Genomic DNA, 13,246 nt, shown 5'->3' on the forward strand with positions numbered 1-13,246 from the left:
ATTGAGATCAGCCTTTAAACCTTGTTTATTATTTAATAAATAAATATTTGGCAATAAATTCTTCATGTAGTGATAAAGTATAAGGTTGTACTAATAGAAAAATATGGGATATGTTGAATTTGGTTGAATTGCTTAATTACAGAAGTTAGATTTGATGATCGTAAAACCGTAAGGCGTGGAAATATGAGATACCCAGGGTATTTCTAATATGAAATAATTTATGCTCTCACGTCATAGTGAAAATCATTGTTAAAGTATAAAAGTTATTGTACAATAATAAAAAGGACAACCGGAATGAATATCGAGCGCTTATTTCTGCGATACTTGATTTCAACTACCTGAAGACGAGCTCTGGATATAATGTATCGCATACTCATTTGTTGCGCTGGCTGTTTGTTTGTATTTAAGAAACATTAAATAAAGTTTTTAATTGCAATACTGATATACTTTGTGTTTTACTATCGATTTCTCGGGGCATCTCATATTAGGAGCACAATTTTTTGACTTTGCGATTTGCTCACTTTTTACATTTTTAATTTAAAAAAAAAAGGAATTTGAATTAAATTTTATATAACATTATCTTAAAGCTTATTAAATTCCCTTCAAAATGACCTATTATTTTTTAAAATTCTGCCCATAGACTTCTAGCATTTACCCAAAATGAACTCGGTATCTCGTAATAGGGGCCTTTCCTCTATTTATTATTGTGATTGCATAATTATGGCTAAATATATATTTCCTTGAGAATTTTGTGATAATGTTTTATCTTTCTCAGAGAAAAGTAATACTGTAAATTGTGACAAATCCATTAACCATTCAAAGGGAAGTAAACATTCAAGTCTTATCTAAGTAATATGTATTTGTCATTGTTAGAAAAATACAAAGAAAAAACTGATTGAAACTATCTATAGAAAAGCGAAAAATTGACGAGAGCAATAAAAATTTTTTTTTTTAAATGTACAATACTATATGTATAAACTAATTACTACGTAAATTAATAAAATATGAAATAATACACTCTTTATTCACAATTAAATATAAAAAATATATATATGCTGTAATAATATGTTAATATGATACAAATTTAGACCAAGATTGAATTAAATTATATAGTACAACTATAAGTGTTGTTATTAACTAATATTTAGCAACTTGTAATTAATGAGACATTATTATATTATAACATGTATTTTATACAGTTAATTGCAATTTAAAAAATTATATAAATTGTTTTATATTTTGTATTTTACTCAGATTAATTTATATGATACTGTATAGATTCAATACAACGTGTTTCACATTGCGTAATATATCGTATGTCTCGCTCGCAATAAAAAAATTACAAAATTACCTGGATACAGCCAATCGCCCTCAGGAAACTTCGCGCGTATTTCGATCTTTCCGTATCGTAAAACGAAACGTTCTTTCGTGGTAAAACGTGCAGATATAACGGGTGGCAGAATGCTGTAGGATAACGCCTGTCGCGTACATTCGAAAGCAACCATGCTCGTACATCTACGAAAAGATAGATTATACAACAAAAAAAATGCAATAGAAATTTAATTTATTTATATTTACTCGTTAAGTTGCAATCTTCCGTATGCGGTCGCATTCTCGCCATAATAGTCTTCCAGTATAATTGGCCTTATGAATAATTGACCATTATGAACTTGTACAAGTTGCTCATGATTTTGATTGTGATATACGCAAAATTCATAATCCTAATTTCAACATAATTAACTTTATTGAGTTGAAATGAAATATACATATATGTCTATATACAATTATATACACATTGTATGAATATATATTATATACTCACTACCTACCGGATCTAATGGCATCTTTATCTCGCGTTTCCATAATGACGCGTTGAAAGAATTGAAATAGTCTTTAAGTAGTAATCGGCCCTCGGTTGGAATTTCGTATTTTGAAGAACTCGTCTGTGTAGTTTCTTGACTATCAACTTCATTTTCTATCGTTATTAATTTGAAATATTATATACATAATACCTCGTTATTTTTATATTAATGAATCAGAGAAATCGTGTGTTTATGTAAATAATCTTACGGGAATATGTCCATCTTTGGTTATTCTTTCTGTGATTAATCCCATTCGCTTGCACATAAATCCAGTAATGAAGTACATCTCCATTTTTTATAGTCACGTCCGAATCCTCAAAAGTCCAGCGGCCATCTATTGCTAAATAGGTATCACCAGCGATTTGACCATATTCATTAGTGCGAATTGCTTTGTTGATGTTGGCGTGGAATCCAAATATTTTTAAATCCGGTGTATCTGTTAATCGCATCATCGTTAAATATAAAACTAATTTTTCTTTTTTATTCAAATATTATTATTTATTTAGATACGTAATTTTTATCTAACATCTGAGTTTTTATTGTTTAGGTGATTCTAATTTTTTAGATAATATACATATAAATATACATATAATTTTTATTATAATTAGTTGTAGTATTATTATATTTATATCGTATTAATTTATGTTATTTGTTTTCTTAGAAACGTAACGTCAAAACTTGAAATATTATAAGATAGGATATGTTGAAAGAGTTAAACATCTTGTGATTTAAACATTTTCTCATAGGTCATATATAATCATTAAGGTCACAATCATTAATCTCTCTTTTAACTACAATGATAAAAGCAAAGTAAAAACATATTTAACATCAATGAAAGTATTGCAAAAAGAGTTATTAGTATATTAGGAATATTTTTTAATATTTTGTTTATATCCAAAGAATTCGAAAATTAATAAATAGATTATTATGTAATGATTATTATTGTAACGAATTATATACTTATTATATTCCGCTCTTTGCGCTTTTAGCAATGCTAATAATTGTCTTAATAAACACATTTTAAAGAGTTTTTGAAGTTTTTCTCTCTTCCAATATTTTTGTTGTACATATCTATGGTTGTAAGAAATATGATAATAATTGTATATATGATTATTTTTATTAATATACGTACAAGAGGATGTTATATATAAAATACTTTGCAAATGAAGAATACTATATTATCCGTGTAAAAACAAACTATACAATTGATGCAAAATAGCTACATACATATAATTCAAACAATCTCTCTAAATTTCATATAAAATTTGAGTAGAACAAATTTAATACGTGTATATAATAACATGTAAATAATTAATAGTTAATGACGTTAATAACTTTAATATTATGTTCTTAGACCGAGACCATGTTTTTTGATGTTCATATAATTTATTTTATCGAAAGAATAAAATAGAAACAATACAGAATTATGAAATATATATATATATATGTATATGTTAAAGTATACATTTATCTAAAATTAAATGTACATATACATATACACATTTGTGATAGTTGAGAAAAACAGACTTGACACGATTGTTGCGCGTCAACAGATTTTTTGGAATATTATATAGATACTTATATTGACGTGCGGAAAAAAATGTTTTATATATAATTATATATACAAAATTTACATATTTTATGTACAATTATATATAATTATATACAAAACATGTCCATATATGTATAACATTTTTCCCCGGGCGGAATTAAGATGAGCGATTCATGTTATATATATTTATTATATTCAAACAGTTATCTTTCGATATAATTTTATTTTCCAATTTAATTACAAAAATTCGTTTCTAACAAATTTTCTACTAGGATACTACTTTTAATGTATTTGTATATAATTTAGAATGATATACATGATTTTTTATCGCGCGTATTATTAAATTATATAAATCAATATATTAATAGATCTCATGTGTAAAATACAACGTTTAATATCAACATTTTATACGTTATCATAAAACATGTTATGCAATAATGATTATTTGTTAAATGAAATTTAATCAGGCATTTTTTAATGTTCTTTAACAAATCATTTTTTATACAGTGATTTTTTAAAGAAATTTTTTTGGACTCTTCTTTCTACTTAATCTTTAAAAGTTTCGCGGTGGTACAATCTTTTCTAAGAGAAAAAAGCTACGGATAAACCTACCGGGTATAGAGACTCGAAGACCTTGCGGCTTTAACACCTCGAAAATCGGATCCGGTAACTCGTAGGGAAACACTGGTTTCACAAGTATGCATGCTAGTACCAAAATCAGTTGAACTATCGCACGATCGACTCTGCGGGAGAGCATGTTCGCGATTATCAATTCTTAATGTTGTACACGCGATATTTATTAAGTACGAGGTCGCGTACGGTGCTAGAAGAAAAGATTAACACATGCATGCGTCGCGCTTTCAATGATTCACTACTGTTTCTTCCACTTTCTTTGCCCCTTCCCTTACATTTTTCCTTATTCGTCATGCAGATTGCGTCTTGTATAGTTTTGGGATTCCCTCGTTGAATATAACTATTATCGATGTCGAATCATCCAAAATACCTGTAAAAACAACTATATAATCTCAGATCATTGTCCAGGCTTTCAGAGATTGATTAATGATATTCGCAGTTGAAAGAAAGATAATCCAACTAACTGTAACATAATAATACCAATGTTATAATTTCACACGCAACAACATAAATATAACGTGCATATGTACGTAATAGCTACAATACATTAATTGTACTGTAAAATTATAACACTGTTATCAAATTACTATATTAATTAATGTTTATCAGGATATGAAAACAAGTATTTTATACAAAATATAATTATAATATAAATTATATGTAACAATTGTGTAAGTGACATAAATATGTAACAATTGTGTAAGTGACATAAAAAGTTGTAATTTTTTTGTAATCCCGGTGAAAATTTTTTTTATAATTTTTATACGAATTGGAACATTTTTTAGAAATACTCAGAAATATTCGGAAAGTTTACATCTTCTCTCAGAATTTTTCATACATGTGAATTCTGAAATATACTGAGATTTCTAATTCCATAATTTTAAAAATATTTTTTAATTTTTTTATAGATTTTATAACATTTCATCAGAAATTATACTTACAAAAAATCTTAGAAATCTTACGATATGTCATAATTAACATATATATGGAAAATTCTGAGAAAAGATGTAGATTTTCTGAGAAGTATTCTAATTCGTATAAAAAATGTGAAAAAGTTATAAAATTATATAGAAATTCTGAAAAATTATATAAAAAATTCTGAGAAAAATTTTCACCAGGGAATGATTAATTACTTACTTACTTTGTTCAATGTTTTTAATATTCGAAATCAATTTTAAATTAAATTGGCCAGTACTAAGGAGCCGTCTTATTCTGTAACTCTTAACGACTGTAATGTTACAGTTAATAGTTAATTAGATAGTTATTTTATTAACTGAATTTCTTAACTGAAAATGAATTTTACAAAATACTAAAAGTAGAAAATAATATAGTATAGAAATTTTTAATAAAAATGCAATTAATGTTAATTTACACAAAATAGTTCCGCGCGTGACGAGTGACGATACCGACGCAGCAAAGTAACATACGTCAAAAAATACCACTGTACATACTAACCGGAGAACTTGTTTAATCGATAAAACTGTTAAGAGAGATTATTTATCATGTTAACCGTTGTGACGAGATCTTACATAATTCCAAGGTTGTCTTGCAATCTATTCCTTCCTAGAATTTCAATCAAAAAACGAACTATTCTACAACTGAATTGGCCCATCAGCTATATTGCAGGTTATGTTAATCACAATTCAATAAGATTATGTTTTTCAAAGAGAAATTCACGAACGTTACTGCAATCATCTATAAAAAATTTCAGTACAACTACTGAGCATTCGACAGAAAAGTAAGCATCATTACGTTATTTGTGACACTTTAACAATGTGTAATATTTGCATGTACCATTAATGTAAAAAGAAATTTGTTATTTGCATAATATTTTAGCGAACTTAGCTCTGTGCAATACGAGAAAGTCTGTGATGAAACTTTGGACTCATTAACTGAGTATTTTGAGGAATTGGTTGAAGCAGCGGTGCATTTGCCAGATGCTGATGTATCTTACGGAGTATGTGTATTGCACTCATTGTTTTTTTTTTAGTAATAGAGGGAAACGAGTTGTGATAGTTCTAAGAAATAAATTAATAGAAGTTTAATTATGTGATTGTGAGAATCTATATAATCTATTTGGAATATTACACGTTGTACTAATTAAAAAATTTATAATTCTTGTTTTGTGAGTCTATCAATACTAGCAATTTTTGCTGCAGGATGGAGTTTTAACTGTGAAATTTGGCGAGCCATACGGTACTTATGTTATAAACCGCCAAACACCGAACAAGCAAATTTGGCTCTCCTCTCCAAAATCTGGACCCAAACGTTATGATTTTGTAAATAGTCAATGGATATACAAACACGATGGCAAAACCTTACATGAATTACTTAATAATGAAATACCAACAATTGTAAAATTTGAAGCATGCTTTGACAAATGTTCCTTTAGTGGTAGAGAGAAACAAGTTGTGATGGATAGTTCTAAAAAATATTAATAGAAGTTAATTACACAATTGTGCGAATTTATATATATAATCTATTTGATATAATTATATTACTAAAGACTATTAGACATTAATGAAGGAAGTCTGATTTACAGAAACTGTACATAAAACTAAATATAAAAAGATAAGAAATCAGTATAAGTGCTGCATTAGTAACGACATTAAAGAAACTTCATGTAAGTAATTTTAATATCAAGTTATATATTGTATATTTGCACTGCAGTGGCAATGAATTTCTATAATAGCACATGTACGTTGTTATTTATTATTATACTTTATATTGCAGCATATATGGAACATAGAACGAATATAAGTTATTTCTGAAAGAAAAAATAGTTATATATTATATATATCTGATATATTTTAGTATATATTTTATACTGATATATTTTAACATATATATACAATAATATATAAATATATTATATATTATATATATGTTAAAATATATCAGTATGTATTAATGTGCTTGATATCACTTACAGGAGTGTATTTTTTCTCCAAGAATGATAATGCCTATTATTTTAAAAATACGGTTGGACATCAAAATTTCCTTATGTCTTCATCTTACAAGACACGGCCACATGTCGCATAATTCGGTTTTTTAATTTCAATTTGTGTATGATCAATAATTTTTAATTGTATTTTAATATGTTTTGCGATATTGAGAAGGATCCGCAGTAGGATCAAACCATAACTATTGTATATTATGTATTGAGTGAATAAATTCATTACACGCGTACATCCAGTGTTTGGTTCTTATCATTCTTGGATTTATTCTTTGGAGCCTGTTAATTCTTTTATTGTATTTTTTATCTTTAAAGATAGCAAAAGTTATATATATATATATATATATATATATATATATATATATTGCATAGTGTGTGTATATATATATATATATGTATATTGCATTGTAATCCCTTTTCAAAGATAATTTACACATTCGAATTATTCACAAATGATTCATATATTAAATTGGTAGTTTTGATATATTTTCGTTTTATATTGTAAATACTAAATATATTTATATATATAATAAACGCAGCATAGAGAACTTGTACGTATGCATGTGCGCGCACGTGTATGTGTTATCGTTATATTTTTTATGAGAGTGATTCCAGCTAATTAATTAGGTTGTTTAATGAATTTGAGATTTGTGTTTAATGAAATTGATTACTGAAAGAAATAAATCTTGAATAGTATTTTTAAGCAAGTTTATATTGTCTTTAATTTGAGAGCCAGATCTTATTATTTTACTTTAAAATTTGTTTAAAGGTCGGTTGTTTCGTCTCCGGATAAATTATTTGTGATAATTTATTTAATAGATAAGTAAAAGATTAAGAGCAAAGAAAGTAAGAGAGTGAGCTGAAGTTTATCTTTAACAACTCAGTTTATATGCTTCAATTTTTTTCGTTGAATTATTAATTAATTGATTGAAATTTTTAAGATAGAATCAGTATCTATTATTTAAAATTTTTAAAACGTAAACGACAAGTCTACGTTACATCGAAAGGTCACTTTTTATTTCAGTTTTATTTACTACACGTAGAATTTGCTTGTGCACAAATAAAATTATAAAGAATCAATTAAATTAGATCGTCCAAGTATAATTGTCTTTTATGTTATTCGACAGAGACCAAAAATGGAGATTATGGAAGATGGGAATTTGGTCGATCGCGTAAGAATTTTGTTACAACGGGATATGGAATATTACCAGGTACCAATTAGATGATAAATCATTTGTGCCATTAATGCAATTTCTATGTTGCAGTTTGTGAGTGATTTAATGGAATTTGTCACGTCGATTTTCGCGACAGCTTGATATCCGCTTCAATGCTTTTAGCGCGTAGATTACATCCATGGTTTCCGAGCGGCATAAAACGATACATCGAAAGCGCGTCGTTTCGAAATTACTCCGTTTGCCGTATAGCACGACGTGATTTAATTACAAGGAAGGATTGATTTATCGGCCTTGTTCTCGAAACTAGAGAATCGCCGCACGTTATATACGCATAGATACACGCATGCAAATCGAGCAATTCAGTTATTTGTCATTATCACGTGTCATTATTTCGCACAACAGGCCTGCACGACATTAATTTTAAATCAAAATGTAATAATATATTTAATAAATAATTTATATTATTATATTAATAATTTATATTAATAATTAATTTATATTATATAATATATTAAAAATTGTAGGAATATTTTAAGGCCGGTATTCATAGTCTATTTTTTTTTAAATCGTTTTAAGTAATGTCTTAAGATGCTAATGCTCTCTGCTTGGTTCATGACATCTTAAGTATCTAAGATAGTCTTAAATATAAGAATCGACTCTATGAATACCAGCCTAAATAGAATTAATCCTGATGCTCAATGTTGTAATTTATAAATAAATTTATAAGCAAATTTAATACTTGCATCGTCTATATCGCGTTTTCCGATGCAGGAGATGCAAACTGTTCTGAGAGAACCCCTCTGCATACGCATCAGTGGTGGAAGACTAGATTTTCCACGGCATGCCTCGTTCGCCGCGATTAAGATCGTTACATGGTGGGAAGCGGACTTCATGACCGCTTTTAAGCGGCCTTCCGGTTTGAGTTCCTCCGGGAATGGAAGCTTGTCCAGTGTCGATAGTGAAGATGGTGTCATTAAACGGATTCAGCCATCCGATTTTATCATGCTCGTTGTTGACACCGCCGAGCAACTGTTAGGTACACTTCCTCCTGACTCCCGATAAGAAATATAAACAGATGTTATAATATTCGAAATAACTATATAAAAAGGTAAAAGAATTGCAAAAGAAAATTGAGAAAAGTTGCTCGTAAAAGAAAAGGAGGAATTAATTATAAATTTAATATTTTCCTAATATTTAATTACATTTCATAATGTAAATTTTAATTTGTTATGAGAAATGTAAATGTGACTACATATGTTTATCTCAATTAATTAAGACAGTAAGGACTACAAGGAGGTGCATGAGGATGACAGACATGTGCTTGAGAAAATAAGAGAAAAAAATATTAGCTATCAGAAGATTTGTAAAAAAACTGCATAAAATTTAATTAATTGTAAATAAAAATTATATTATGCAATTACAAATGCTCACATTACATGTAACTTAATTCTTTATATATTTTTCATATTATATGACATATAAAATTATAAACAGAATTTTATCCTAAATCCTAAATAAATTAAAAATTGTTTAAAATAATATTTTATTTTTAGAAGGATTTTCTTACAGTATATAAAAATATTATTAGAATTTAATAACACATATATATGAAAAAAACATTGATATATTATAAAATCAATTTATAAAAGCAAGAATATATCATTACAAAAATTTATTTTTAGAAAAAACGTTTCAAATTTTTAATATTGATATTCATATTCTAATAATTAAGAATTAAATAACAAAATGATTTATTTTTAGAAACTGTTATAAATTATATGAAAAATATATTTTATGTTCTGGATGTTTAATTCATAAAAAAAATTTTTTTTAATTGGCGTTAAAGAACAGAAAATAAGATTTAAAAAAGCAGGGATCACTAGCGAATTATTTAATTAACTTAGTATTGAATTGTTTTTAAGAAGAAATTTTAACATTAGTTAAAAAATATCCATGTCGTTACATATGTCATTTTAACGTAAATTGACAAATAACATTAGCTAGGTATGTGCTCCGTAATTCATCGTTGGATTAAATTCCTGCTAGAGAAATTTGACACTAAGTTAATTGAATAAATCACCTCTGCAAGGAAGTTGCGTTTGCGTTTTGAATAATTTTTTTTATAATGGCACAATTTGGACTTAAATTGAAATATTTGAAGAGAACAAGTGATGCAGTACTCTAAAACTTTTATTTTTTTAGAACATCTACACATGTTGATCCAAGAATCTTTGGATCACGCTGATCTCACTGTGCTCACCGCTACTCTAGGTGCGGCGGCATTGATACGTAATTGCTTATGGTGTTACAATCAGCACGCAAAAGGAACAATCTCTTCTCAGTCAAGGTGCTTTATATTACAAAAGCTACATTCATTCTATTTTGTAGTTTTTTATCTCAATTTATTACATTCAAAAATTTTTTTCCAAGGACAACTGCATAAAATAGATTTTAAATAGTTTTCCCAGTCACATAAAAATCAACGTTTTGACATTAGCAATATGGCGTTTTTCTATCATATTTGTTACGATTTGTAAAATATAATCTCGCGTATAAAATTAAAATATTGATCTCGCGTATAAAAATTAAAATATTGATTTCATGACACTATAAATGAATATATATATATATAACAGTTATAGATAGAAACAAAAAACATTTATCTTATCTTAAAGTAATGATATTGCAAAAAATAATTTCAGCAAAAACATTTAATTTAATTCTTTAATTCTTAAAATTAATATATTTTGTATTCTTATTGCGAGTATCTACTATTAAATTTATAAAATGATACACTTTCTCTTTCTTGATCTTGTTATGTTTAAAATTTAATACGAAACTAAATTTAATAACTTTTAATCATTTCTATTAATTCTTCTTATGCTTAAAGTCGAGTAATTTGTACTTTTATACACGATTTTGTTCGACTCTTATCATCGCTTTTTCTTCTAATAGTGAAAAGATTAATAAGTCTCATAAAGCGTTTCACGAAATGGCCGAAGCTGTGGCAGAGAGACTGCTCGATCTGCACTGTCGATTAATTTCCTTATACATTCTTAATGAGGCGGATTCTCTCAGTTGGCACAGCAACAAACCATTCTTCGAAAGAGAGCGATGCTCTTATGTCATACAAATGTGGTGGCTGTACATGCAAGGTAAAGCACTCGACTCGTTTTTCATGATATAATTTCTTCTGATATTCCATGAAAATAAATTTATGACGTTCCGCGAAGTAACGTTTTGCAAAACCAATATGTTAATATTTCTAGGTACTAAGGCGGATTTATGGAACACAGTCTCGCCTAAGATGGCACAGCGCGTATTTTCAGAGATGTTAAATGAGTCTCTGTCTATCATAACTACGCGATTCATTCACGTAAGTCCACGAGATATTTCACGACTAGTTCCGATTAATCTTCCAATTTGTTTCGTGTTCATTTATCTCCATTGAATATTTTATTGTTATCGTAAACCAACGCGAATTTTATATTCGACCAAATGTAAAATCAATTTATGTTCATTTCTGCTCTTTTGCATGATTTATTTATTTATTGTATTATGCATTCGTTTGCGATTTATTGAAGCGCAATGTTTGAGTATAGTCTGTGTAAGTAACCGAGATGGGAATTGGAGATAAAAATGAAATTGTGACAGGGACGACCGACACTGGCACGATTCGAACAATTTTGGTCGGATGCCTTTAATGCACTTTGCTGTACGGGCTATCTCGCTTTAGGCGCATGTGTTGATAGCGATGGAATGATTGGTGTACGTCCGAATAATTTGCCGACAGCAATAAGAGATATACATGCAAAATGTAATGAACTGTTAATCTGCTTGCTGCTTAGAGGCACTCCTCTCAAAGAATTGTATCAGGTATTTCTGAATATTTTAATATACCATAATGTTGGGTATTTGGGATTGTTTTAATAAGTTGGATATAAAGAAAAACACTATTTTCATTGAATAAGTTACTTAAATAAATTTATTAAAGTAACGTGTACCAACGTTATTAAGATTGTACACAATTTTTCGTATAAGAGAAATATTGTTTATTTATTGAAACTTACAATTAATAAAATTCCTCTCGTATATTTTAAAAACAACTGTTTTTAACAATTGTTATTTAGGTCTTCCGACACGGATTGGAAAATTTGGCGATATTGCGTCCTCGACGAGGTCCTGCACCTTGGCTATTGATATGCGCTCCAAATTTATTAGGATTAGATGCAATTAATTCTCCAGCTGACATTATAACATTATCCGAGGATAAAGCTGTCATTCTTGAGTTGAATGTTTTAAGACATCAGCCTCAACCTAACTGGCCTCAATTGATGAAGGTGATTACTAACACGATGTCCTAACGAAGCTATTCATTTTATTATTTCTGTGAAACTTCTCTTTGTAGGTGATATCGATGAGTAATTACGTTGTGGCAAAGATGTTGCTGAAGACCTTAGTACGTCGTAACGTGGGCGTTACGTGCGTGGACGACAGTGACGCAGCTGAAAAATCGAAGACAGACGAAAGAAGTTGTAGCGGCTTTTTATGCAGTAGTTCAGCGTGTGACAAAACGCTAAAAATAACTTCGGCTCTGGTATTATACAGCTTATTTCACGTATTGGTGGTAACTGTTAACGAACCAGAGCATGTAATTATACCAGCGCTGAAGCAAGATCCGAATTGGTCCAATTATTTGGATAGACAGCAGGTCGTATGCTTTTACGAAATATCGTTTGAAAAGTTAATTGTATAAATTTATTATTAATTCTTATTAAAATACAGTTTGCATAATATATATATTATATATATATATATATGGATGAGTTTTATATGACAAGAATTTGCATTTTTATTTTAATTTATTTTTAACGAAGATTAACAAAAATTATATGTATAGTATGTATTGTGTATTAGGTGTTAAACTTAATTCCTGCCGTTTTTTCGTCTCTAAAATTGATTTGTTTCGAAGGAAAGTTGAATGAATATCTTAATCAAAGTAATTTCCTCCATTTTCTACTACTTTTTCCGATCTCTCTGGCAACAGGGCAATCCCACGACGGTAGAA

The 13,246-nt window shown here is 28.3% G+C and overlaps 3 protein-coding genes across 5 annotated transcripts in view; 2 read left to right on the plus strand and 1 right to left on the minus strand.

The window, feature by feature from the left end:
- LOC108762481 (beta-1,3-glucan-binding protein) overlaps positions 1–4,432 on the minus strand; it is a 9,344-nt gene extending 4,912 nt beyond the window's left edge. The window contains exons 1-5 of the mRNA XM_018509501.1: positions 4,027–4,432; positions 2,071–2,298; positions 1,830–1,975; positions 1,579–1,721; positions 1,352–1,515 (exon numbers count right to left, since the gene is read on the minus strand). Of these exons, the coding sequence (XP_018365003.1) occupies positions 1,352–1,515; positions 1,579–1,721; positions 1,830–1,975; positions 2,071–2,298; positions 4,027–4,171 (826 nt within the window). The 5' untranslated portion in view covers positions 4,172–4,432. The remainder of the gene's footprint in view (positions 1–1,351; positions 1,516–1,578; positions 1,722–1,829; positions 1,976–2,070; positions 2,299–4,026) is intronic.
- A 1,012-nt stretch (positions 4,433–5,444) lies between these two features.
- Positions 5,445–6,525, plus strand: fh (frataxin). The gene is made up of 3 exons (XM_018509531.1): positions 5,445–5,785; positions 5,884–6,004; positions 6,207–6,525. The coding sequence occupies exons 1-3, from the start codon at positions 5,550–5,552 to the stop codon at positions 6,483–6,485; spliced, it is 636 nt and encodes a 211-aa protein (XP_018365033.1). The 5' UTR covers positions 5,445–5,549; the 3' UTR covers positions 6,486–6,525.
- A 53-nt stretch (positions 6,526–6,578) lies between these two features.
- The window catches only part of LOC108762500 (uncharacterized), a 10,238-nt gene continuing 3,570 nt past the window's right edge, over positions 6,579–13,246 (plus strand). Inside the window, exons 1-9 of one of the 3 annotated variants that reach the window (XM_018509528.1) lie at positions 6,579–6,670; positions 8,131–8,214; positions 8,950–9,214; positions 10,381–10,525; positions 11,134–11,333; positions 11,448–11,554; positions 11,833–12,054; positions 12,309–12,518; positions 12,587–12,889. In XM_018509528.1, the coding sequence (XP_018365030.1) occupies positions 8,140–8,214; positions 8,950–9,214; positions 10,381–10,525; positions 11,134–11,333; positions 11,448–11,554; positions 11,833–12,054; positions 12,309–12,518; positions 12,587–12,889 (1,527 nt within the window). In that variant the 5' untranslated portion in view covers positions 6,579–6,670; positions 8,131–8,139. Of the gene's footprint in view, positions 6,671–8,010; positions 8,215–8,949; positions 9,215–10,380; positions 10,526–11,133; positions 11,334–11,447; positions 11,555–11,832; positions 12,055–12,308; positions 12,519–12,586; positions 12,890–13,246 lie in introns of those variants that run through there. The other 2 variants (XM_018509529.1, XM_018509530.1) reach the window with 2 other exon arrangements.

The sequence above is a fragment of the Trachymyrmex cornetzi genome, unplaced genomic scaffold, assembly GCF_001594075.2.
Source record: "Trachymyrmex cornetzi isolate Tcor2-1 unplaced genomic scaffold, Tcor1.1 scaffold302, whole genome shotgun sequence".
Lineage (NCBI taxonomy): Eukaryota > Metazoa > Arthropoda > Insecta > Hymenoptera > Formicidae > Trachymyrmex > Trachymyrmex cornetzi.